The sequence below is a fragment of the Pan troglodytes genome, chromosome 19, assembly GCF_028858775.2.
Source record: "Pan troglodytes isolate AG18354 chromosome 19, NHGRI_mPanTro3-v2.0_pri, whole genome shotgun sequence".
NCBI classification, from domain to species: Eukaryota; Metazoa; Chordata; class Mammalia; order Primates; family Hominidae; genus Pan; species Pan troglodytes.
Genome location: NC_072417.2, coordinates 31,827,443 through 31,850,193, shown reverse-complemented (window position 1 = coordinate 31,850,193; position 22,751 = coordinate 31,827,443). Strand labels below are relative to the sequence as shown.

Here is a 22,751-nt window from a genome sequence, read left to right as displayed (position 1 = left end):
GAGGTTGAAGTTGTAGTGAGCTATGACTGCACCACAACAGAGTGAGATCCTGTCGAAGAAGGAGAAAAAGTAAAAGGAGAAGAAAAGAAGAAGAATCCCTAAGAGAGGTAGGGTATGTAGGATAAGAATCTAGGAAATGAGGTCCTAGATCATGCAGGGCCTTGTAGGTGACTCTGAGGAGTCTGGCTTTTTCTCTGAGTGAAATGAGAAGTGCCCTAGAGTGTTTTGAGAAGGGTAGGGGTGGCCGGGCGCGGTGGCTTACGCCTGTAATCCCAACACTTTGGGAGGCCAAGATGGGCGGATCACGAAGTCAGGAGATTGAGAAGAGTAGGGACATGCTCTAATTCAGGCTGCTGTGCGAAGAAGAACTGCAGGGGCAAGGACAGAATCAGGGGGACAGTTAGGCTACTGCAGTCATCCAGGGCAGAGCAAGGGTATCTTAAACCAAGTGGTGCCTATGGAGTTGATGACAAGTAGTCACATTCCATATTAACCCTTGAAAAGTTAATAGGATTGGTCCAAAACAGGGTTCCTTGACCTTGGCGCTGTTAACATCTTAGGTCAGATAATTATTTTGCTGTGGAGGTTGTCCTGGACGTTGTAGGACATTTAGCAGCATCCCTGGCCACTACCCACCAAAAGCCAGTAGCACCCCTGCCCCCATTTTTTATTTTTATTTTTATTTTTCTTTGAGACAGAGTCTCGCTCTGTCGCCCAGGCTGGAGTTGCAATGGCATGATCTGGGCTCACTGCAACCTCCACCTCCTGGGTTCAAGCAATTCTCCTCTCCCAGACTCCTGAGTAGCTGGGATTACAGGTGCACAGCACCACGCCCGGCTAATTTTTTGTATTTTAGTAGAGATGGGGTTTCACCATGTTGCCCAGGCTGGTCTCAAACTCCTGAGCTCAGGCAATCCACCCACCTTGGCCTCCCAAAATGCTAGGATTACAGGCATGAGGCACCACACCTGGCCCCCTGCCCCCATTAAAACAACGAAAAATGTCTCCAGACATTAACATTTGGCAATGTCTTCTGGGGGACGATGTCCCTGGGGGGCAAAATCCTCTCCCTCCCCACTGAGAGCCACTAATCTAGGAGGTAAGCATGGGACTCAGCTAGTCCAAACGGCCCTTCCCTGGGCTTTTAAAATTGGAGCTATAGGGCCAGGTTCTTTTCCCAATCAGATGGCGAAGATTTGGGGGATGCATTCCTATCACACAGAGAAAGCCCTTCTGCAATAGAGGCAGCCACATGTCTGCCTTTATTAGTTAGGGCCAAGCTAAGCTGCTATATATAACAAAAAGGCCACTGAAAACAGTGGCTCACACAAAAGAAAAGTTTATTTCTCTCTCTTAGAGACAGATGATCCAAAGTAGGCAAGTGGCTCTGTTCCATGAAGTTCTCCAGGCACTCGGTTCCTTTCTTTCTTGTTGCTTCTTTAGGCCGTTGTTGTTACCTACATAGTCAATGCCGATCTCCCAGAACTTTGTCCTCAGGCTGCAGTAAAGCAGAACAGAGAGGACAGAATGCACCAAGTTCCTCTTTCTTTTTTTTTTTTTTTTTTGAGACGGAGTCTCGCTGTCACCCAGGCTGGATTGCAGAGGAATGATCTTGGCTCATTGCAACCTCTGCTTCTCGGGTTCAAGTGATTCTCCTGCCTCAGCTTCCCGAGTAGCTGAGATTACAGGTACACCATCACGACTGGCTAATTTTGTATTTTTAGTAGAGACAGGGTTTCGCCATGTTGGCCAGGGTGGTCTCGAATTCCTGAGCTCAAGTGATCTGCCCACCTTGGCCTCCCAAAGTGCTGGGATTACAGGCATGAGCCACCATGCCCAGTGAAGAACATCTTAATAGAAAGATAGGCCGGGCGCAGTGGCTCACGCCTGTAATCCCAGCACTTTGGGAGGCTGAGGCGGGAGGATCACTTGAGGTCAGGAGTTTGAGACCAGACTGGCCAACCTGGCGAAACCCCTGTCTCTACTAAAAATACAAAAATTAGCCGGGCGTGGTGGTGGGTGCCTATAATCCCAGCTACTCAGGAGGCTGAGGCAAGAGAATCACTTGAACCCGGGGAGGTGGAGGTTGCAGTGAGCCGAGATCGTGCCATTGCACTCCAGCCTGGGGGACAAGAGCAAAACTCCATCTCAAAACAAACACAAAACATTCAATGGACCCTCCTGGAAGGTGGAACGGCCTCAGTGGATAGGAAGCTGGAAGTGGACCATCATCTGGTTGGTTCCTGATTAGACTCCTAAGGATTAGAGAGGGAATAAAGGTCCCCAGAGTTCAGTGTAGCCTGGATCCAAGGAATTGCATGGATTGGGGCAGGGAAAGACAGAGACCAGTGGTTGGGCAGCTGAGGAGAAAAGAGAGGCAGAGAAAGAGGGTAGAGGGACCATGTCTTCTGCCTCCCACACCATCCTATTTGCAGGTCACTGGCCGTGGCAAGCCTCAGGGTTTTCTATTTCCTAAGAGGACTCAGAATAAGTCATAGGGCCTGTCTGAGTTGTTCTCCAGGGACAAGGGAAGAAGTATTTTCCTCCCTTGAGCATGTTTAAAAAGACTGGGCCGGACACAGTGGCTCATGCTTGTCATCCCAGCACTTTAGGAAGCCAAGGCAGGCAGATCACTTGAGGTCAGGAGTTCGAGAACAGCCTGGGCAACATGGTGAAATCCTGTCTCTACTAAAAATACAAAAACTAGCTGGGTGCGGTGGCAGGTGCCTGTAATTCCAGCTACTCGGGAGGAGGCAGAATTAGCCACTGCATTCCAGCCTGGGTGACAGAGGGAGACTCTGTCTCAAAATAAATAAATAAATAAATAAATAAATTAATTAATTAATTAAATTAAATAAAAAATAGACTGTAGGAGACAAAAATGAAATTGTTTTATAACTATACTCCATGAGTCCCACTTGATCAAAGGTACCAATTACAACTGGTCTAGGACAATCTTGACAACCCTCTTTTTGCCATAAGTTGGTTTAGGAATGGGTTTGTGCTCCAGTTCTGGCCAATGAGATTCAAAGAGAAGTCTGTTGGAGAGCTTCTGAGAAGTCTCTGCCATTCCTTTTCTTCCTGCTTTGGTCATAGTTGCATGAAGCCACAATGCCTGGAGCTGCAGCAGCCATTTTGTAACCAAGAGGAGACAAGGAAGGCAAAGAGGAAAGGTGAGAATAAGCAGGGCCCTTAATAACTCCATCAAGACACTGAACCAATCCTGGAGCCCTTTACTAAGTAAATTAATAAATTGTATAAAGTTTGAGCTATTATTAGTTAGGCATTATGGATTTGACTAGCCAGTTACATCTTAATTGACATGATGCTCTAAGTTTAGGAGGCCCCATTCCTTTTCTCTATACAAATGTAAGATGTTGTTACAAATATTCCCAATCAAGTAGCACTTACATACTATCTTACTGGATTATTGTTCTTTGTTGTTCTTAATAAAATTTTTTTTAGAGATGGGGGTCTTGCTATGTTGCCGAGGCTGGAGTGCAGTGGCTATTCACAGGCACAATTATTGTGCACTGCAGCTTCAAACTCCTGGACTCAAGCAATTTTCCCATCTCAGCCTCCTGAATTGCCAGGACTATGGGTTCCCCTCACTGTGCCCCGCTTAGATATTATTTTCTCTTAAGTTATATTTATGGCCCAGGCAAAACTAATATTGCATTTCTGTGTCATACCTATTAGAAGTTAAGGAGCTATTTATACTATTAATTTCAAAAGTTAAAGTTTAATATGAAAAAATTGTAGCTTTACCTGTGATAACTGACTTTGTCTTGTCTTTTAGGTATTATTTCTATAAATAGCAGAAAATAATGCTTGAGCTTGCCAATAGAATATAGCCCATTCTCTTCTGGTTTCAAACAGTCTCTTTTGGAGAGATATTCAGTCAATTCTGAGTTTTCACTCATTACCGGGATGGTTTCACCCCTCTCAAGAGGTCTCCCAAGCAGATGTCTGAGTGCAGGAGGCATGCATATGTTCCTGGGGCTAGTGGGATTACCTGCTTGCTCTCACGTTTTCAATGAAGACTGTACTAGTCCTCTGTGAGATCAATTTCTAGTGTGCTGGGTGGGCATGGTGGCTCACACCTGTAGTCCCAGCACTTTGGGAAGTCGAGGCAGGCAGATCACTTGAGGTCAGGAGCTCAGGACCAGCCTGGCCAACAGGGTGAAACCCCGTCTCTACTAAGAATCCAAAAATTAGCCGGACATGGTGGCACACGCCTGTAATCCCAGCTAATCAGGAGATTGAGGCAGGAGAATTGCTTGAATCCGGGAGGCAGAGGTTGCAGTGAGCTTAGGTCATACCACTGTACTCCATCCTGGGCAACAAAGCAAGACTCTATCTCAAAAAATAAATAAAATAAAATAATAAAATAAATTCTAGTGTGCTTTTATGCTAGCATGGGTTGTTTGACAATCTGACTTGTTAGGAAGGTCCCACAAAACCCAAAACAGCCTTGGGAAGAGGGGATGCACATCCTAAGGATGGATGGCAAAGGGCTACTGGGCAGATTAGGGTTGGGGAGGCAGGATGAGAAGAATGACCATGCCAGGGGACACTCTGTTGTGGTGTCTTGGTGGGATGGTCTTTGCACAGGCTCACTGGTTTAGATGTGCCTGCCAGGGGCATTAAATCTTAGTGAGTGTCTCAGTGAGATTGCTCGTGGTGCCAGTGTCCATGGGTGATCCCCAGCAGTGGCCTCCAAACTGAATTGTTCCTGTAATGCGATCTTGACTGTGTTCTTATTCGCCGCCCTTCCTTGATTCCTATCCAGTTCTCAAGTCTTTTGGTCGTTCTGTGAGGTCTCACTATTCTTTCTCTTTAAATCAACCAGACTGAGCTTTTGAATTTTGCAATCAAGAGCCATGGTGGCTACAAATGCTTTCAGTAAATTTAAAGAGAATGAGCTTGTTGGGAGACAATTCTCCTTGAGCCTTTTGTGTTTATGCATGTCTTGAAAGCAGAGGCCCTGACTTTTCAAGGGTTTTTGTATAAGTGAGCAATCTTGGAAAATAGACGTAGTGCCTCCTTTCTGAGCAAACAGCAGGTTTGCTCACTACCCATTATAAAAGATTCAGGTTTCCTGGCTGGGCGCAGTGGCTCAGGCCTGTCATCTGAGCACTTTGGGAGGCCGAGACGGGCAGATTACGAGGTCAGGAGATCGAGACCATCCTGGCTAACACAGTGGAACCCCATCTTTACTAAAAATACAAAAAATTAGCCAGGTGTGGTGACACGCGCCTGTAGTCCCAGCCACTTGGGAGGCTGAGGCAGGAGAATTGCTTGAACCCGGGAGGCGGAGGTTGCAGTGAGCCGAGATCGCGCCACTGCACTCCAGCCTGGGTGACAGTGAGACTCTGTCCGCTACCCCCCACCGCCCCCCCAAAAAAGATTCAGGTTTCCTAAGCTTGGGATTTCTCTAGTAATGCAAACCTCTGCATATACCGGTATCCACTGGCACTCATTTGTGTCACTCATAGGACACCGAAGCAAGGGAAGCTGAGGCAAACAGGCCGAAGTTGCTGTGCCACGAGTAATAAAGTCCTTTGTCTCTGACTTGGAGCCTCATGTTTTCTGGCAGCACCCATGAAACTACAACTGGTTAACATGGTAACTTGCAAATAGGATAACATTTCAGATCCTTCACAGTTCTTGATAGGGTTGCCCCCTTGTGACTACGAGATTCCTGGTGGCCAGGTCTGCTCTCTGTTCTCCAGCCCATCAACTTGCCTCCACCAAACTTAGATGCCCAAAGGAAGGGACTCCATTGCCCTCCACTCTCAGACTTGGATGGAGGATCGCAGATCACTATTAGACTGGGCTCTCTTTGAGGTCAGCAACTTCATCTCAACAGATGGAGGGCTTTCCAGAGCTGAATCTGTCCATTGTCCATCTGCACATTCCTCTCTGTGCCAACACACTCCACTTCGAGTCCAGGAAAGGAAAGGATTTTCCTGAAGCTCCTTGATTTTACTCCCTCCCTCACCCCTGCCCCCCAACAAATACACAATATCCAGGAGCTATACCAGCCTGGTACCCGAGTCCTACTTCCTACTGGACTTGGCACCATTCCCTTGTGTTCCTTGGTACTGGCAATGAAATGGAAATAGGAGAAGTGGAGAGCATGGGGTGAAGAAGGATAAGGATAAGAAAGGAGGAGAAAGACAGAATATAATGATACAAACAAACCCAGGGCTTTCAGTGCTTCCCATAGGCCAGGTAAAGCGTGGTACTGTATTACTATCTCTGACTTACAGTTGAAGAGACTGAGGGTCAGAGAGATACCATGCTGAACATCAGATAACTTTTATATTTATGTGGTAGAGCTGGGATTTGAACCCAGTTTATTGGGGGCCAAAGCCATCCTCTCTTCCCCATTAATGCCTTCCTAAGAGGGAAGGTAGGAGATATCTGAGTTGTTAGTGCTTTGGGAGGCTCTGGAAAAGGAAATTATTCCTGGGCAGAGCCTTATGGGCAGGTGAGGTTCTAGCCCCACCCCTTGTGACCTAATAGAGGCCCTAGACATGAGACAAAGTTCTATGGGTTCTGGGCACCCTCTCACATCCCAGTCTCTGATCAGGGAAAGCAGGGCACAGCCTTGGGAAGAATGGATAAGCATGGTGAGTGGGGCTGGAGGCAGGGTGGGGCTGGAGGACAGGACCTCTTGACCCTAGCTTGGACAATCCAGCGCATCACCATGAAGTCCAACCTTTTCTCAGTTACCCATCCATGTAGCTGCAAGCCCTCTCCTTTCCCCTTCCTGAATTTTTTTTTTTTTTTTTGAGATAGAGTCTTGCTCTGTCACCCAGACTGGAGTGCAGTGGTGAGATCTCAGCTCACTGCAGCCTCTGCCTCCCGGGTCCAAGTGATTCTCGTTCCTCAGCCTCCCGAGTAGCTGGGACCACAGGAGCATGCCACAACACCCAGCTAATTTTTGTATTTTGTATTTTTAGTAGAGATGGGGTTTCACTATGTTGGCCAGGCTGGTCGCGAACTCCTGACCTCAAGTGATCCACCCACCTTGGCCTCCCAAAGTCAAAGTCCTGGGGATTACAGGCATGAGCCACTGTGCCTGGCCTGTTTTTTTTTTTTTTTTTTTTTAGAAACAGTCTTGCTCTGTCACCCAGGCTGGAGTATAGTGGCGTTGTCACAGCTCACTGCAGTCTCAACCTCCCAGGCACAAGTGATTCTCCTGACTTGGCCTCCCAAAGTGCTGGGATTACAGGTGTGAGCCACCACATCTGGCTCCAGAATAGTCTTAACATCTGCTTCATCATCTCCACCTGCTCCTGTTCAGACCTTTGTCTTCTCTGGCCTGGACCACTGTAATGACTCCTAAGTGGGGTCTCCCTCTGTCTTGTCAGAGGGAACATCCTAAAACACAGCTTGGAACACGTCCCTCTACAAGAATGTTCAGCGGCTCCTCACTGCTGAGAGGCAAAGTCCAGATTCCATAGCGCAGCACTCAATGTCCAACCCTTTGTTTTCAACTCCTTTTCCTCCTCCCCTTCCTCTTGAAACATCTCTGGAACCCTTTTCTAGCTGTGAACTACGCCTGGCCTTTTACAACCAGAAGGCTAGAACACCAATCATGAGCATTACCTTTGCTCTTTAAATAGGATGGACTGGGATCAAAAGAAACGTTTCTTTTTCTTTCTTTCTTTTTTTCTTTTTTTGAAACGGAGTTTCGCTCTTGTTGCTCAGGCTGGAATGCAGTGGCGTGATCTCGGTAAACCACAACCTCCGACCCCTGGGTTCAAGCGATTCTCCTGCCTCAGCCTCCTGAATAGCTGGGATTACAGGCATGCACTGCCACGCCCGGCTAATTTGGTATTTTTAGTAGAGACGGGGTTTCTCCTTGTTGGTCAGGCTGGTCTCGAACTCCCGACCTCAGGTGATCCGCCTGCTTCGGCCTCCCAAAGTGCTGAGATGACAGGCATGAGCCACCGTGCCCCACCTAGAAATGTTTCTTGACTTTTCCATAGCAAACTCCACGAGTTGTGTCTTCCCTGCCTTCCTCCCCTCTTTCCTTTACAAACCTAGCTATCCAGATGTGACAGACGCAGGATGCATGAAGCCTGGTGAATGTTTGCTGAATGGGCGACGGACACCTTCTAGGGGAGGCCAGCTTAGTTTCCATGTCAGCCCAGGAACTTTCTGCTGGGGCTACTGCTTGTAGTTGTAGTAACTGTGCCCTGAACAAAGGCACCAGCAAGAGGGGACAGTGGTGGCTGAAGTCAAGCCTGGAAGAAAGAAGAAGCGTCTTTTCCTAATTGGCTCACCCTAAGGACAGCCTTTTCCCAATTGGTCTGCCCATAGAAGGTCCTTTTTCCATTTCCCTGACTATAAGGCGCCTTTTCTAATCATACAGAGGTGCTATAAGCCCACCCGCCTGCCCACCCCACCAGCGGAGATGCTGGGCTTCCTTAAGGCAAGACCCACTTGGAGGAAGGAAATCCCATTCAGAAAATAAAATATTCTATAAATAACCACCTATTAAAATGGGATCAGTGGCCAGGCGCGGTGGCTCACGCCTGTAATCCTAGCACTTTGGGAGGCCGAGGCGGGCAGATCACGAGGTCAGATCGAGACCATCCTGGCAAACATGGTGAAACCTGGTCTCTACTAAAAATACAAAAAATAAGCTGGGCGTGGTGGCAGGCGCCTATAGTCCCAGTTACTCGGGAGGCTGAGGCAGGAGAATGGCGTGAACCCGGCAGGTGGAGCTTGCAGTGAGCCGAGATGGCACCACTGCACTCCAGCCTGGGCGACAGAGCGAGACTCCGTCTCCAAAAAAAAAAAAAAAAAATGGGATCAGTAAGCCAGGGGAGGTGGCTCGTGGCTGTGATCCCAGCACTTTAGGGAGACCTAGGCAGGAGGGCTGCTTGAAGCCAGGAGTTCAGAGACCAGCCTGGACAACATAGTGAGACCCTGTCTCAAAAAAAAATTTTTTTTAATTGTGGAGACGGGGTCTCACTCTGTCACCTAGGCTGGAGTGTGGTGGTGCAATCATGGCTCACCATAGCCTCGACTTCCCTAGCTCAGCTTCCTCTCACCTCAGCCTCCCAAGTAGCTGGGACCACAGGTGTACACCACCATGCCCAGCTTTTTTTTTTTCTTTTTTTTTTGGAGCGAAATAAAAAGAGTCTCACCTTTTTGCCCACACTGGTCTCGAACTCTTGAGCTCAAGCCATCCACCGACCTCGACCTCCCAAAGTGCTGAGATTACAGGCGTGAGCCACCATGCCTGGACTTAAAATTTTTTTTTGAAAAAGTATCCAGGGCCGGGTGCAGTGACTCACGCCTGTAATCTCAGCACTTTGGGAGGCCGAAAAGGGCAAATCACCTGAGGTCAGGAGTTTGAGACCAGCCCGGCCAACATGGTGAAACCCCGTTTCTACTAAAAATACAAAAATTAGCAGGGCGCAGCGGGGCGTGCCTGTAATCCCAGCTACTTGGGAGACTGAGGCAAAAGAATCGCTTGAGCCCGTGAGGCGGAGGTTGCAGTGAGCAGAGATCACGCCACTGCACTCTAGCCTGAGCTACAGAGACACTGTCTCAAAATAAATAAATAAATAAATAAATAAATAAATGAAAAATTATTCTGGACCCTTTCTCGGGGACAGCAGGACTGCCCTGATCTCCTCCCGGCCCGCAGGTGTGAAGACCCCCTTGTGGAAGAAGGAAACGGAAGAGCTCCGGGCCGAGGAGGCGGAGCAAGAGGAAGGGAAGGAGGGGTCGGAGGACGAGGACGAGGACAACCAGAGGCCGCTGGAGGACAGCGCGACGGAGGGCGAGGAGCCGCCGCGGGTGGCGGAGGAGGGCGAAGGCCGCGAGCGGCGCTCAGTGTTCTACTGCCCGCTGCGCCAGGAGTCCAGCACCCAGCAGGTGGCGCTGCTGCGGCGCGCGGACAGCGGCTTCTGGGGCTGGCTCGGCCCCTTAGCGCTGCTGGGCGGCCTAACAGCTCCCACCGACAGGTGCCTGCGCGCTCCTCGACCGGGGCACGAGGGAGGCGGTGCCCGGGCCCCAGGGAGGAGGGGCTGCCCCAGGCACTGAGCGCCTGGTCCCCGCCGGCAGGAAGCGGAGCCTCCCGGAGGAGCCGTGCGTGCTGGAGATCCGGCGACGACCGCCGCGCCGCGGGGGCTGTGCTTGCTGCGAGCTCCTTTTCTGCAAGAAATGCAGGAGTCTGCACAGCCACCCAGCCTATGTGGCGCACTGCGTTCTGGATCACCCGGATCTGGGTAAGGCGGGGGCCGCTGGGAGCTCCTGAGCGCCCCCGCTCCCAGCCTTTGTGCCCTCCATCATTTCCTGGCCCCAGACCCCCTACCGACTTTCTCTCTTGGAGCGCGGAGCCCTCTTCGACGCATTCCACAGGACCGCCCCTTCTCAGCTGCTGCCCAGAGCGCCCCCATCCGTCAAGAAGGCCCACTGTTGGTGCTTGGTTCCCATCTGTCACCTAGCGCCCCCAGTGCAGAGCCCAGCATAACCTAGAGCCCGCTGTCAACAGCGCCCACCGAGGGCTCCCCGCCCCCACGCAGCACCAGCGCCACCGCACACCTGACTCTGTCCGCTCACACAGCCTCACCTTCACCTCTTGGGTATTTCAGATCCGCTCTGGCCCAGTGGGCAGAGGCATCGCCTAGAGAAAATAACCTCAGGGTTCCCTCATCCCTCTGACAAACCTGCCTCTTTCCCTGAAACCATTCAATAAAACCTCTGATCAAAGTGTCAGTGCTTTGAGGTGGCGCAGGTGGCTCCGGGTGGGGATGATCCTCCTGGGGTTCAAGCCAGAGGTAAAAGTGTGGGCAGGGAGCCTCTTCCCTCTCTACCCCAGAACGGTACAAACATTTGTATCCAAAGGCAAAGGCCCTTCTGCCCACTGCGCAGAGAAGAAAATGAACGGGCAGGGCCAACAATGGCCCTGGGGAGGCGAGGGCTGAACCCTTGCCAGACCATTCTCGCCTGCCCTAGACGCCCTGGCTTGCTGAGGTCAATGCTGTGCATATGAGGCACTAGCAGGTGTGGAGGGGTGGGAGAAGCCTGGAAAACCAGATGCTAAAATAAATGCTGGCATGGGTGGAGGCAGAAGACAGGGAGGCTGGGGAGCTGGTTCCTTCTCCAGGAATCCCAGCTATTCTTGGCCAGACAGCAGGAGCTTTGGGAATGCCTCGTGTGTGGCCTGGAGAATGCGGCCATTGTGAGAGCACAAGGCCACCCTCAGCCTGCAGGGCTGCCTGTTGTGGAGGCTGCATCCCCAGCGCCTGCAGCGTTGCAGAGCCCCAGGAAGGCCCCTTGACCTCTCCCTGCTGCACATCATTCTCCATCTGGCCTGGAGCTGCAAGGACATTTTGCTTTTTGAGGGGAGGCAGGCCCCTTCTCTCCATCACAGCTCTGCACACACACACACAGCTGCCTAGCCCTGGCTTGGATGGAAGAGCATGGCCCTGGCCTCCCCTGCACCCATGCCCACCTGCTCTCACAGCAAAGGATGGAAGAACTGCTCCAAGGAAGGCTGCTTCCTGCCTCTCGGCCCACCAGCTGAAGGCACCTCTTTATTCTAGCCCCAGACAAAAAGCCAGGGACTGGTAGGCCTGCATCAGTCTCCCTCCCACTCTGTGTCCTGACCCCACAAAGGGCCTCTGAGGTTGGAGACGCCTGTGCCTTCATCCCCATCCATGCTTCCTGGGGGTGGGGCCTCTGACTAAATATGACACCGTTTTTCAAGAACTGAGCCAGGGGGTCCTGAGGAGAAGGGCACAGTCTTGCAAAATGGTCTCGAATTTCTCTGTTGAGTTTTTCATCCCCCTGCTTGGATCCCAGTGCTGTTACCTCTTGAAAGGAACTGTGCCTTTAGCAGAAGAAACAAAGGCCTGGGGAGGATAGAAGTCCTTGGAGGAAAGGGCCAAGGGATCTGGGACCCTTTTTTGCTTTTCCTAAGATCAATCCCACCCCCACCTCCATGTGGTGGGGACAGACAAAGACAATGCTGCATTCTTCAAGGAACAAAGGCAGACAGACTTCCAGATGGAGGCTTTGCTGCCCGGTCTTCTGCAGAGGGACTCAGAGGCTTCTAAGAGGGGTTCTGCCCCGGGGGTGGGGAACATGATTTCGCCCTGAGAGCACCACCAGTTTCTGAGGTGAGGAGGTGCCTTCAGAACAGGGCGCTCCCCGAGTTGGCATGCCAGCAGCCCATCCAGGGCAGCTCGGTGGCCCAGCGGCCCGAGGTGGTCGCCCGCAGTTTGGCCTGGTCGAGGCGCCAGTAGCGGTCATCTCGGAAGAAGATGATGGAGCCATCGGGCCTCGGCAGGGCGCCGCTGACCTCCTCAGGGATGCCTCCCCAGTCCTGCAGACTTCGGGGGTAGTAGGGCTCCACTTGCAGTCCCCCTCGGGCCAGCACGTAGTAGCGGGCACCCTTGAAGAGGATGAGGCGGCGCAGAGGAGGGAAGAAGAGGGCGGCATCGGGATGGCGGGGCAGGCCCCCTGCCCGGCACAGCTGTGGGAGACCCCACACTGGCTTGGGGCCCCGGAACCTCCAGCATCGACCCCCTGCGGGGAATTGGGAGAGCCAGGGTGAGCTGGAGGCTGTCACCCACTGGCCCTCTACCCCACTTCTGTCCCCCATACCTCTGCTCTCCTTTAAGCTGGAGCCCACGATGGTTGGTATTCATATCAATCAAACGGATTGCACTACAAATTAGTTATAAATAGCAGGGTGGTAGTAGCGACTCCTATTATTGTCTAGACTCCCAGCAGGTGTCAGCAGAGGGCAGATAGCCCCGAAAGGAAGGCCCAGAGCTTTCTCCACTGCCATCATTACTAATAATTCTATGAGGGCAAGGATTTTTGTTTCATTCACTGCTGTATCCCTAACATATCCAACCACGTCTAGTGCATACAAGGCACTCAATATTGGTTGAATGAATGAACAAATGAATGAATACTATTTACCTAAGTATTAACATGTATCTAGTAAGATATTGCACACTCTTCAGGCAATATTCTCTTTTCATACTCCTTCCCCAGCAAGTGTGAGGTATTGTTTTCCCCATTCGAGAAATGCACACTCCAAAAGTTAAGCGACACGTCCAACCCCACACAGCTAGGATTCCAAGGAAGATCCAGCTCTTTCTGCTCAATTGCAGAACTCCAGAGCAGTCCTCTGCTTCCCTCTAGACTCCTCTCTGAAACTCTCCCTGGGACTTTGACACTTGCTGCTCCCTAATCCATCCCTGAAAGGTATCTTCTGATAGAGTCTTCCCTGGGGTCACAGGTTCAGATTGGAATGGAGACTCCACCATGGACTCGTGTGAGAGTCTTCCCCTCTTTTGTCCTCTTTTGACCTTGGGCAGGACACCTTCCCTCTCTAGGGCTCAGTTTTCCCCGCTGCCCCAGAGCCAGTACCTTTGAAGAAGTAGAAATCTCCATCATTCAATGACACTGCCGCAGCCTCAATGTTGGGGGGCAGCCCGACCCATCTTTCCTGCAGTGGACGGGGCTCTGAGACGTTGCCATCAGCTGCCACCTCCCAGAAATGGCTCCCTTTAAAAATGTACAGTTGCTGTTGCCTGTCTGCCCAGAGACAAGAGAGAGTTGAGGAGTGACCATCAGCTTCCTGCTGTCTTTCCAGGGAAGATGCTGTCCTGGAAGCCAGTTTCCCAAATGGACAAGCGTAGGGTATGGTGTGTACAGTTGGCGCAGAGGGGAAAGTGGGCAGGAAGAAGCGGTGTTTTGCTGGGTGTGGGGTTGCTACCTGCAGCGTGCTTGTGGCTTGGGATTTCTGGCTTTTACAATCCATCCCCCCAACTTGTACTGCAGCTCTGGAGACACTAAGAGATGTGGAAGGAGAGAAAGAAGCAAAGCACCAGTGGGACCTTCTTACCTACAGTGATGGCATCGAAGGAAGAGTGGCAGTATTTAGGGCCCTGCGTTTCAGGGCGCCTTCCTTGGGGGCTGTGGGAGTCCCAGGTCTCAAAGTCAGTGAACAGCTTTCCTGGGAGCTGGACGGCCACTGAGCCCCCTAGGGGCTTCCCTTTGCGAGTAAGGAAATAAGAGAGAGAGAGAACACACACAGGGTAGAGGGTATGCTGTGCACTCAAGACCTTCCCTTGGTTACTTTCATGATTATCTAATATGAGGGGCAAGGAAGGAGAGTGGGAGTGGGGGTTAAGAGTTGTTCCTGGGCCAGGAGTGGTGGTTCACACCTGTAATCCCAGTACTTTGGGAGACCAAGGCAGGCAGTTCACTTGCGGTTAGGAGTTTGAGACCAGCCTTGCCAATGGTGAAACCCTGTCTGTACTAAAAATACAAAAATTAACCAGGCATGGTGGTGCACACGTGTAGTCCCAGCTACTTGGGAGGCTGAGTCAGGAGAATCGCTTGAATCCGAGAGGTGGAGGTTGCAGTGAGCTGAGATCATGCCACTGCACGCTAGCCTGGGTGACAGAGCGAGACTCCGTCTCAAAAAGAAAAAAAAAAAGAGTTGTTCCTGGTTGTTGGTGCTAACCATCAAACTAAACTCAGGAATCTTCTTCTACCCAACATCCTGGGACAGAGGAACCTCCTGAGATAAAATTGGAGTAGGGTATCAAGCAAGGGAACTAAGCGGGTCAGGGAGTGCTCTTCTCTGATTCCTGGGCAACACAGGTGTCATGAGGGCAGAGTCCGGAGACCCAGGCTGTGATAACTACAGCAATTATAATAATTACATCACTATCCTTCACTTATGAGAGGAGGGAAGCAGAGTCCAACAAGCTTATTATTTGGTACCATCACCTGAATCCCAGTCTGCAATTTCCTAGCTGCGTGACCCTGAGCAAGTTACCTAACCTCTCTGAGCCCCATTATCTTGATCTGTGGACAAAAAGATGCATACTTCATGGGTGTGTTGCATGTCAAGTGCCTGGCCCACAGTAGGTACTCATGAAATAGTAGCTGTTAGTATTACAGGGTATAAGTTTCTCAGGCTACAAAGCATGCTCATACCCAGTAGCACAACAGCCCTGTCAGGTAAGCAGGACCTCAGTTGTTATCTCTTTTCACAGAAGGTAAAACTGAGGGTTCACAGAGGGAAAATGCCCAAGAGCATCTGCTAATCAGGGATGGAAGGTGACTTGAACCCAGGCCTCCTGGCTCTGCCCATGGCACTCTGAGGGAGACAGCCCTGGGCTGAGATAGATCCCAGGGCAGTAGCACTGGCCCACCCTGGGGAAGAAGACCTGGTCTGAGCCCACCACCAGGCAGAGGTGGGCAGGCTTTGGGGGTAGAGGGCATCAGCATCGTGGTGAGAGAAAGGCTGGGGGAGAGCTAGTGGCTGGGGCAGGAATGAAGGCTTTGGGGTCCGGGATGGGGGAAGAGGTGGGCCCAAAGATTGGGTATGGGTGATGGGGCGGGCACATGGTGTGAGCGGGAGCTGCGGGGGCTGGGGGTTGGGCAGAAATCCAGTAAGTGGAACGCAAGGGGCGGGGTTGGGGGTACTGTGCACAGGAATTAGTTGGGACTGATGGAGAGATGAGGGCCATGGACTCGGGGGAGCAAGAATCCGAGGTTTTTCAGATTTGAGGGGGGGCATGGGGCTTTAGAATTGGGACGAATCGGCGACAGGGAGGGCAGATCTATGAGCTTAGGATGGGAAATCCTATTTGCAGAGCCGGCGTTCAAGGATAGGAGGCCTGGGGGGCAGGAGTGGGACCAAGAGCGGGGCATGTCCCGGGGCCTCACCATACAGGCTCTGCACGGCCAGCACGTCGTCCCAGCTGAGCAGCGCGTCGCGGCCCAGCCTCTTGTAGTAGGGCGCCATGAGCGCGCGCGGCGCGGGCGAGTGGGTGAGGCCAAGCGTGTGACCGATCTCGTGCGCCAGCACCACGAACAGGTTGCGCCCGCGGCGGCGGCTCAGGGACCAGCGCTCATCTTGGTCGAAGTGCGCTTCGCCGCGGCGGGGCAGGAAGGCGTGCGCCAGGGCGCCCCCTGCAGGTGGGGCAGAAGGTCAGGGGGTGCCACGGCCCACGACGCCCCCAGGTACTCGCGGCCCAGCGCAAATGCCACTGGGGTGTTTGTGGCTGTTCTCTGCTGTATAGTTTCCCTCCTAAAATCTGGCAGAACCTGAAGTGTGCAGAGGTGAACAGATGAGTAGGCTGTGGACGCCTAAGAGGCACTGTGGTGTAGATATGGCATGGGCCCACCAATTTGGGTGCCATTCCTACTTTTACAATCTACTAGCTGTATGACCTTCAGCATTTAGCTTAACCTCTCTATGTCTTAACTTCCTGATCTGCAAATGGGAATGATGATGGTGAGCTTCTTCCTCACAGAGTTGTTCTGAATAATAAATGTGTGTGCATGTGTGTGCGTGTGTGTGTGTGTGTGTGTGTACATGTGTATTACAAATGATGCAGCAGGGTGTGGTAGCTCACGCCTGTAATCTCAGCACTTTGGGAGGCTGATGTGGGAGGAACATTTGAGCCCAGGAGTTCGAGACCAGCCTGGGGAAACAAAGCAAGACCTCATCTCCACTAAAAAACAAAAACATTAGCTAGGCGTGGTGGTGTGCACCTGTAGCCCCAGCTACTTGGGAAGCTGAGGTGGGAGGCTCTCTTGAGTCCCAGGAGGTCAAGGCTGCGGTGAGCTGTGATTGCGCCACTACACTCCAGCCTGGGTGACAGAGTAAGACCCTGTCTCAAACAACAACAACAACAAACACGAAACAACAACAACAAAAAAGTGATCCTTGGAACAGTGCCTAGCACATAATAAGGGCCACTTAAGAATTACTTTCAGGCTGGGTGCGGTGGCTCACGCCTGGAATCCCAGCACTTTGGGAGGCCGAGGCGGGTGGATCACGAGGTCAAGAGATTGAGACCATCCTGGCTAACATGGTGAAACCCTGTCTCTACTAAAAATGCAAAAAGTAGCCAGGCGTGGTGGTGGGTGTCTGTAGTCCCAGCTACTCGGGAGGCTGAGGCAGGAGAATGGTGTGAACCCGGGAAGCAGAGCTTGCAGTGAGCCGAGATCGCGCCATTGCACTCCAGCCTGGGTGACAAGGCGAGACTCCGTCTCAAAAAAAAAAAAAAAAAAAAAGAATTACTTTCAAAAAGATCTAGAAGTAGGTAGAGTATAGTAGTTACCCCTAAAAGGAGGCATGATGGGACCTTCTGTTTCTTGATTTGGGTGCTGGGAGCATTCAGTGTATGAAAGTTCATCAGGCTAAACTTGAGATGGTTCACTTCTATATGTATGTGTATTTTATTTAATAAAAAGTATATATTTTTATTTTTATTATTTTATATATACTTTTTGTTAAAGAAAATATACATACATATAGAAGTGAAATATATATATATAAAATTGTGTTCTTGCCCTCCTCTGCCAGGGCACCTCTGGGGGGCCTCTCTCTACTTCTAATAGGAATGAGCAGAGGGAGTTGGGCTGGATCAGTGATTTTCAAGCTTTTAGTGTGCCCCAGATGGAGCTTATTAGATGTGCAGGTGCCAGGGTACCACCCCTAACAATTCCCCTTCCACAGCGGCAGGTGACCCTGACACAGGAGTCAGAAAACTGCACTATGATAAAGTTTGCATAGAAGCTTGTTGAGGGTCCCTCCAGCTTTGCCTTCTTGGACCCCAGGCCAACTGTGACTGGCAAAGATGGGGGTGCTAGACTAAAAGGAGAGCCTCCTGGGGGCATGGAAAGTCAGCTGCATGTAGGAGGAATACATGCCTATTTTGAATATGTCTCCAGCTGTTTCGAGCACTGTTCACTCTATTCAACTCTCACTGGGAGACGGATGGGCAGGTTTGGGAGAGAAGACCACTATTCAAAAAGACAAAGTATCTGTCCCAAATCAGAGGGCTGCTTGGGGATCCTGATGTCCTTACTCCCAGTGCAGTGCTGTCTTAACTAGGTATGGATAGAACCATGTCAGGTAGATCACATGGATGAAGTCAGTTACAAATAAGTGCATGTGTGCACTACATGTGGATTCTTGCAAAGCCTAGATTCCTCCTGGTCCTAACCCAGGTCTCAGCAGTAGGGCCTGGATGTGGGCTTTGCTGTAGGTGGGCTTGACTGAAAGCAGGAGGGTGCGAGGGAGGTGGGGGCTCAAGTTCCCAGGCCATACAAGGGCTTAAGTCCCCAGCTTGAAGGGGTCTGATTAGGTTTCCTTTCTTCATTAGGAGGGGAAACGTGCAAACAGCCTATATTCAGGTTCTGAAGGCTAGTGTTGGGCAGAAGGGGAAGAGAGCGGTTTAAACTGCAGCCAGAGTCTTCAGGTTGGGGACAAACAGAACTATCTGTGGCGTAGGTATATGAAGCACTTCCCTGTCGGGGCTGTCGGGAGTAGGGTGCCTCTTGCCCTGTGGCAGCGGCTCTGGTAGTTGGGGGTGGGGGAGCAGTGGTGGGCAGTGGATGTTTTTTAGGGCTCTGGAGTGAACATCCACTCTGGAGAACAAGAGAAGCACAGGCCTGTCTAGAGGCAGAGGATGGATGACGGAATCTCGGGAGATTCTCCCAGAATGCATAATACTCTTGAGAATTTGCAAAGCACTTCCCTTGCAGAGCTTCATCTGACTGTCCCTTCAGACATGTGACACATAATAGGGCAGGGACCACTGTTCCCATTTTAGGATGAGGAGACTGAGGGTTCTCTGCAGGGAGATGTGCCTCAGCCAAGGCCACAGGGAGGGTGAATGCTTCATTGCCACCCCCAAACTGCTTCTCCAAGTTGGGGTCCCCTCCTGCTGTGTGGGAGGGAGGCTTTGTGCCAGCACCTGGGCCATCAAAGGCATTGCCCAGCCCATCGTTGTGGTCCCCTTGGAAGAAGGTGAGCCGGATGTCAGCGGGGCCTGTGGCTGGGGCCTCCCAGAACTCCAGCGCTGAGACGTTGCTCCACAACTGGAAGGCGGCGCGCACGGCGCCCCGAACTGCCGGCTCCGGCAGATGCTCAGGCCAGTTCACCAGGCGGTAGGAGAGGTGCTGCTTGTACCATTTGTTACCTGCCACCCAGAAAGCTCACGTCAGTCACACCTGCTGCAGAGCCTGAGTCTGGTCCCCACAGACCCAGTATGATGGCGAGGGGTAGGCCCTCCCCCAGCAGCCCCTCGTCTGACGGGGAAGACACAGTTTTTGCCCTGGGCAGCTCCCCCTTTGACTGGGGCGATACTGCCTGGCTGAGGGCAGCCCTCAGACTGAGAGGACTCCCCTTACCCTGGACAGTCCCCAGTACAGTGGCTTGGACTGTGGAGGTCCCAGTGTGTTGGAGGGGAAGCAGCCTCTGCCCAGGAGAAGCCCCCAATCTGAAGAAGTCTGTCTGAACCCTTGGTCTAGGGTCTTATTCTTCCCCACAGCCTGGGCTGAGTCTGAAAACAGTTCTGTGTCTGTTGCTACCAGCAAATCCCAGCCCCTCCCTGCAGTGTCAGAGTGGAGGAGAGGTGGGGCCACAGAGGCCACAGCTGTGACCCCCCTGCCCCCCACCATCTCTCTTCAGGCCTCACACCCTCCTGCCACCTCTAGACACTTCACTCTGCCCTTTCCAGGGCCTGGGGCCTATGGCCAGCCAACAACCACAAGACTCATTCATTTGAGGTTCTTTCCTGCCCCTCTCCTCCTCGCTTCCTCAGGGACTCTGGAGAGCTCTGAGGTGAAAACAAATAAGAACAAAGCGTGTGTTTTGTCACTGACTGAGAGAAAGTTTTCCATCTCTGCTTTGTTAAGGGTTTCTCTCCCTTTGCCCCAAATTGCAACTCCTCCCTGAGGGCTGAGACTCTGGCCTCTTACCCCAGCCCCCGTCAACTGAGTCTGGGCCCAACTGCAGCTCAGCGTGCACCCGGCAGCAGCATGGCCGGAAGGGCCAGATCCCGAGTTTCTTGTGGGCTATTTCTGAGCCCTGCAAACTCAGGGGCTGGGACTGTAACCTCAAGTGGAAGACTCGCGGCTTGGAGGCAGGACTCTTGGGCTAAGGGTGTGGTAACTGAGACCTGAGACCCCAGGACAAGGGGCCTGCCCAGGGTCCCGGAATGAGTAAGTAGCTGAGGCAGGCCCTGACACCTAATCCAGGGCTCTTCCATTATTCCACATAGACAGGCAGGCACATTTGCCAGGACTCCAGGCTTATAAATCTGCCCAAACATCATTCCTGCCGGTCAAAGCATGAACTAAGATTCTCCAGATGTAAGGGAGGGTCTTGGAGAGCAGAGGAGCTGGACTCTCTTCTCCTCACCAATGCAAGTGGGGGAGGGGTACATCCCTTCTCCCACCCCTGAGCCAAGCTCCATTCAAGGCAATGCCGCCTCCCTGGGCCTGTTTGGCCTGGCAGCCACCCAACCTCTGCCTCCCAGCCAGTGACCAACCCTTAACGAGGAGAGAGGGAATGACTCTAAGGAAGGGAGGGAGACAAAGAAGGCAGAGGGAAGACCTGGGGTCCAGAGGTGCGGCTGAGGGTTTGTGATGTACCAGTCATGCTTCTGCTGGGCACACTGTGAGTCTTCAACAGGCGCTGGGCTCTTTCACGCCCTTGCTGTGGGGGACGGTCTCCCAGGCTCTTTCTTTCCCCTCACAAACCTCTAATCCATTAGCATAGTGTGAGATGGCTCCTTCTGCCTCTTTGCAGCTAGTGGGGTCCCTCACTTCACAGGCAGAAGAGGGGGTGGCGGGCAGTTTTCTCATTCTAGGCCGCCAGTGAAGGTGACAGGTCTCAGAATAAAATCCTGTAGGAAACTCTGAGTATGTGCATGTGTGTGTTTGGGGGAAGGATAGGGAGGATGAATAGGAATGGGAATGGGAATTGAGAGAAAACGAGTGTTTTCCTGAGAGGACCAGGGGAGGGGGTGTCGCTGGTGTGCCTGCCAGGAAGAAAGGACCTGGCTGGGGGCCAGCAGTCTGAGCCCTTGCCCCTGTCTCCCTCCAGATTTGCTCCCATGGAGAAAGCTAGCCGCTTCAGGCCCTGACCCAAACTCCTGGCCAGGGAGGGCTGGTTTTCGTGGTGACCCCCAGGCCCTAGCAGCACCTGGCATTGTACTCCCTGACACCCTTGCTCCAAAGTTCAAAAAGGAAGGGGGAAGGAAAAAGTATGGGAAGGGGGAGGAGAACTAGAAGCTTTGCCTGGGCAGAACCCTGGAGTTCCGACTCCCAGCAGGGAACTGACACTGTGGAAAGAACATGGGTTAGAATCCCAGTACCTCTACTTGCAAACTTACATAACAAATTATGGAATCTCTCCAAGCCTCAGTTTCCCTATGTGCAAAATGGGGTTGATAAGACTTTCCCCATGGTAAGATGTGAGGCTTAAATGAGACAGCAATGTGGAGCTGCTGGGCGTGTAGTGCATACTCAATAAGTATACATTCCCCTCTTCCTTCCTTTTCCACCCCAGATACACCCTGGTGCCCCCAACCTCCGCCAGCTTAGTGAAGGAACAGGAAGCCTGCAGGCAGGCAGGAGGAGCAGGTACCTGCAATGAGGTTGCCAGATAAGTTTCTTTTTTCTTTTTTTTGAGATGGAGTCTTGCTCTGTCACCCAGGCTGGAGTGCAGTGGTGCCATCCGGGCTCACTGCAAGCTCTGCCTCCCGGGTTCACACCATTCTCCTGCCTCAGCCTCCCAAGTAGCTGGGACTACAGGCGCCCACCACAACGCCTGGCTAATTTTTTGTATTTTTAGTAGAGATGGGGTTTCACCGTGTTAGCCAGGATGGTCTCGATCTCCTGACCTCGTGATCTGCCCGCCTCGTCCTCCCAAAGTGCTGGGATTACAGGTGTGAGCCACCGCGCCCAGCCTTTTTCTTTTTTTTTTGAGACAGAGTCTCACTCTGTCACCCAGGCTAGAGTGCAGTGGCGCGATTTTGGCTCACTGCAACCTCTACCTCCCGGGTTCAAGGAATTCTCCTGCCTCAGTCTCCCGAGTATCTGGGATTACAGGTGCGTGCCACCACACCAGGCTAATTACTTTTTGTATTTTTAGTAGAGACGGGGTTTTATCATGTTGGCCAGGCTGGTCTCAAACTCCTGACCTCAGGTGATCCTCCCGCCTCGGCCTCCCAAATCGCTGGGATTAAAGATGTGAGCCACTGTGCCCAGCTGCCAGATGAGTTTCTTTTTTTAACTTTAAAAAACTATCTGTTGTTCATCTGAAATTCAAATTTAACTGGGCATCCTATATTTTATGTGGCAACTGAGTAATACTATCCTCTATCAAAAAGAGATGCTCTGGCTGGGCACGGTGGCTTGCGCACTTTGAGAGGCCGAGGTGGGAGATCACCTAAGGTCAGGAGCTTGAGACCAGCCCGGACAACATGGTGAAACCCGTTTCTGCTAAAAATACAAAAAAAAATTACCCTGGCATGGTGGCGTGCACCTGTAATCCTAGCTATTCAGGAGGCTGGGGCAGAAGAATTGCTTGAACCCAAGAGGTGGAGGTTGCAGTCACCTGAGATTGCGCCATTGCACTCCAGCATGAGTGACAGAGCAAGGCTCCATCTCAAAAAAAAAAGAGAGAGAGAGAGAGATGCTCGAAATTGTATAGTGACAAATGAACTCTATTAGATCCTTCCTTTGGGGCATGAGAAGGTGAGATACAGCCAGAAGGAAGCAGCCCCGGAGCTCAGGTCAAAGTACAGCTGCTGAACTCTTTCTGGGGCTGCCCCACTTTCCACTGCATTCTCACAACAAGCCCCTTCCACCTGGTAATCAAGGACCATCTCTCCTTTGCAACCTGGAAGGGCCTATGTCTCAGATGAAGGAACGGAGCC

At 51.9% G+C, this 22,751-nt stretch overlaps 2 protein-coding genes and 1 long non-coding RNA gene across 11 annotated transcripts in view; 1 reads left to right on the top strand and 2 right to left on the bottom strand.

Moving 5' to 3' along the window:
- Nucleotides 1-1,323: 1,323 nt before the first annotated feature.
- LOC134808952 (uncharacterized) lies at nucleotides 1,324-8,138 on the bottom strand. Its single transcript, XR_010153233.1, has 2 exons — nucleotides 8,058-8,138; nucleotides 1,324-1,498 (listed from the first exon to the last, which is right to left on the bottom strand). It is a non-coding gene; the product is annotated as an uncharacterized LOC134808952 (long non-coding RNA).
- C17H17orf50 (chromosome 17 C17orf50 homolog) lies at nucleotides 6,533-10,749 on the top strand. Its single transcript, XM_001174062.8, has 3 exons — nucleotides 6,533-6,638; nucleotides 9,677-9,995; nucleotides 10,096-10,749. The coding sequence occupies exons 1-3, from the start codon at nucleotides 6,626-6,628 to the stop codon at nucleotides 10,286-10,288; spliced, it is 525 nt and encodes a 174-aa protein (XP_001174062.1). The 5' UTR covers nucleotides 6,533-6,625; the 3' UTR covers nucleotides 10,289-10,749.
- A 770-nt stretch (nucleotides 10,750-11,519) lies between these two features.
- Nucleotides 11,520-22,751, bottom strand: part of MMP28 (matrix metallopeptidase 28) — a 29,900-nt gene continuing 18,668 nt past the window's right edge. For 4 of the 9 annotated variants that reach the window (XM_063799626.1, XM_063799629.1, XM_063799630.1 and 1 more), the window contains 6 exons: nucleotides 18,780-19,004; nucleotides 15,736-15,981; nucleotides 13,898-14,047; nucleotides 13,769-13,844; nucleotides 13,420-13,583; nucleotides 11,520-12,564 (listed from right to left, as the gene is read on the bottom strand). In XM_063799626.1, the coding sequence (XP_063655696.1) occupies nucleotides 12,170-12,564; nucleotides 13,420-13,583; nucleotides 13,769-13,844; nucleotides 13,898-14,047; nucleotides 15,736-15,981; nucleotides 18,780-19,004 (1,256 nt within the window). In that variant the 3' untranslated portion in view covers nucleotides 11,520-12,169. Of the gene's footprint in view, nucleotides 12,565-13,419; nucleotides 13,588-13,768; nucleotides 13,845-13,897; nucleotides 14,048-15,735; nucleotides 15,982-18,779; nucleotides 19,005-22,751 lie in introns of all 9 variants that reach the window. The other 5 variants (XM_016931977.4, XM_063799631.1, XM_054670944.2 and 2 more) reach the window with 2 other exon arrangements.

Excerpts from the sequence above, each read along its gene's own strand:
- C17H17orf50 (XM_001174062.8), top strand. Across the intron at positions 9,996-10,095 it reads CTAACAGCTCCCACCGACAG|GAAGCGGAGCCTCCCGGAGG; the intron begins GTGCCTGCGCGC and ends CCCCGCCGGCAG.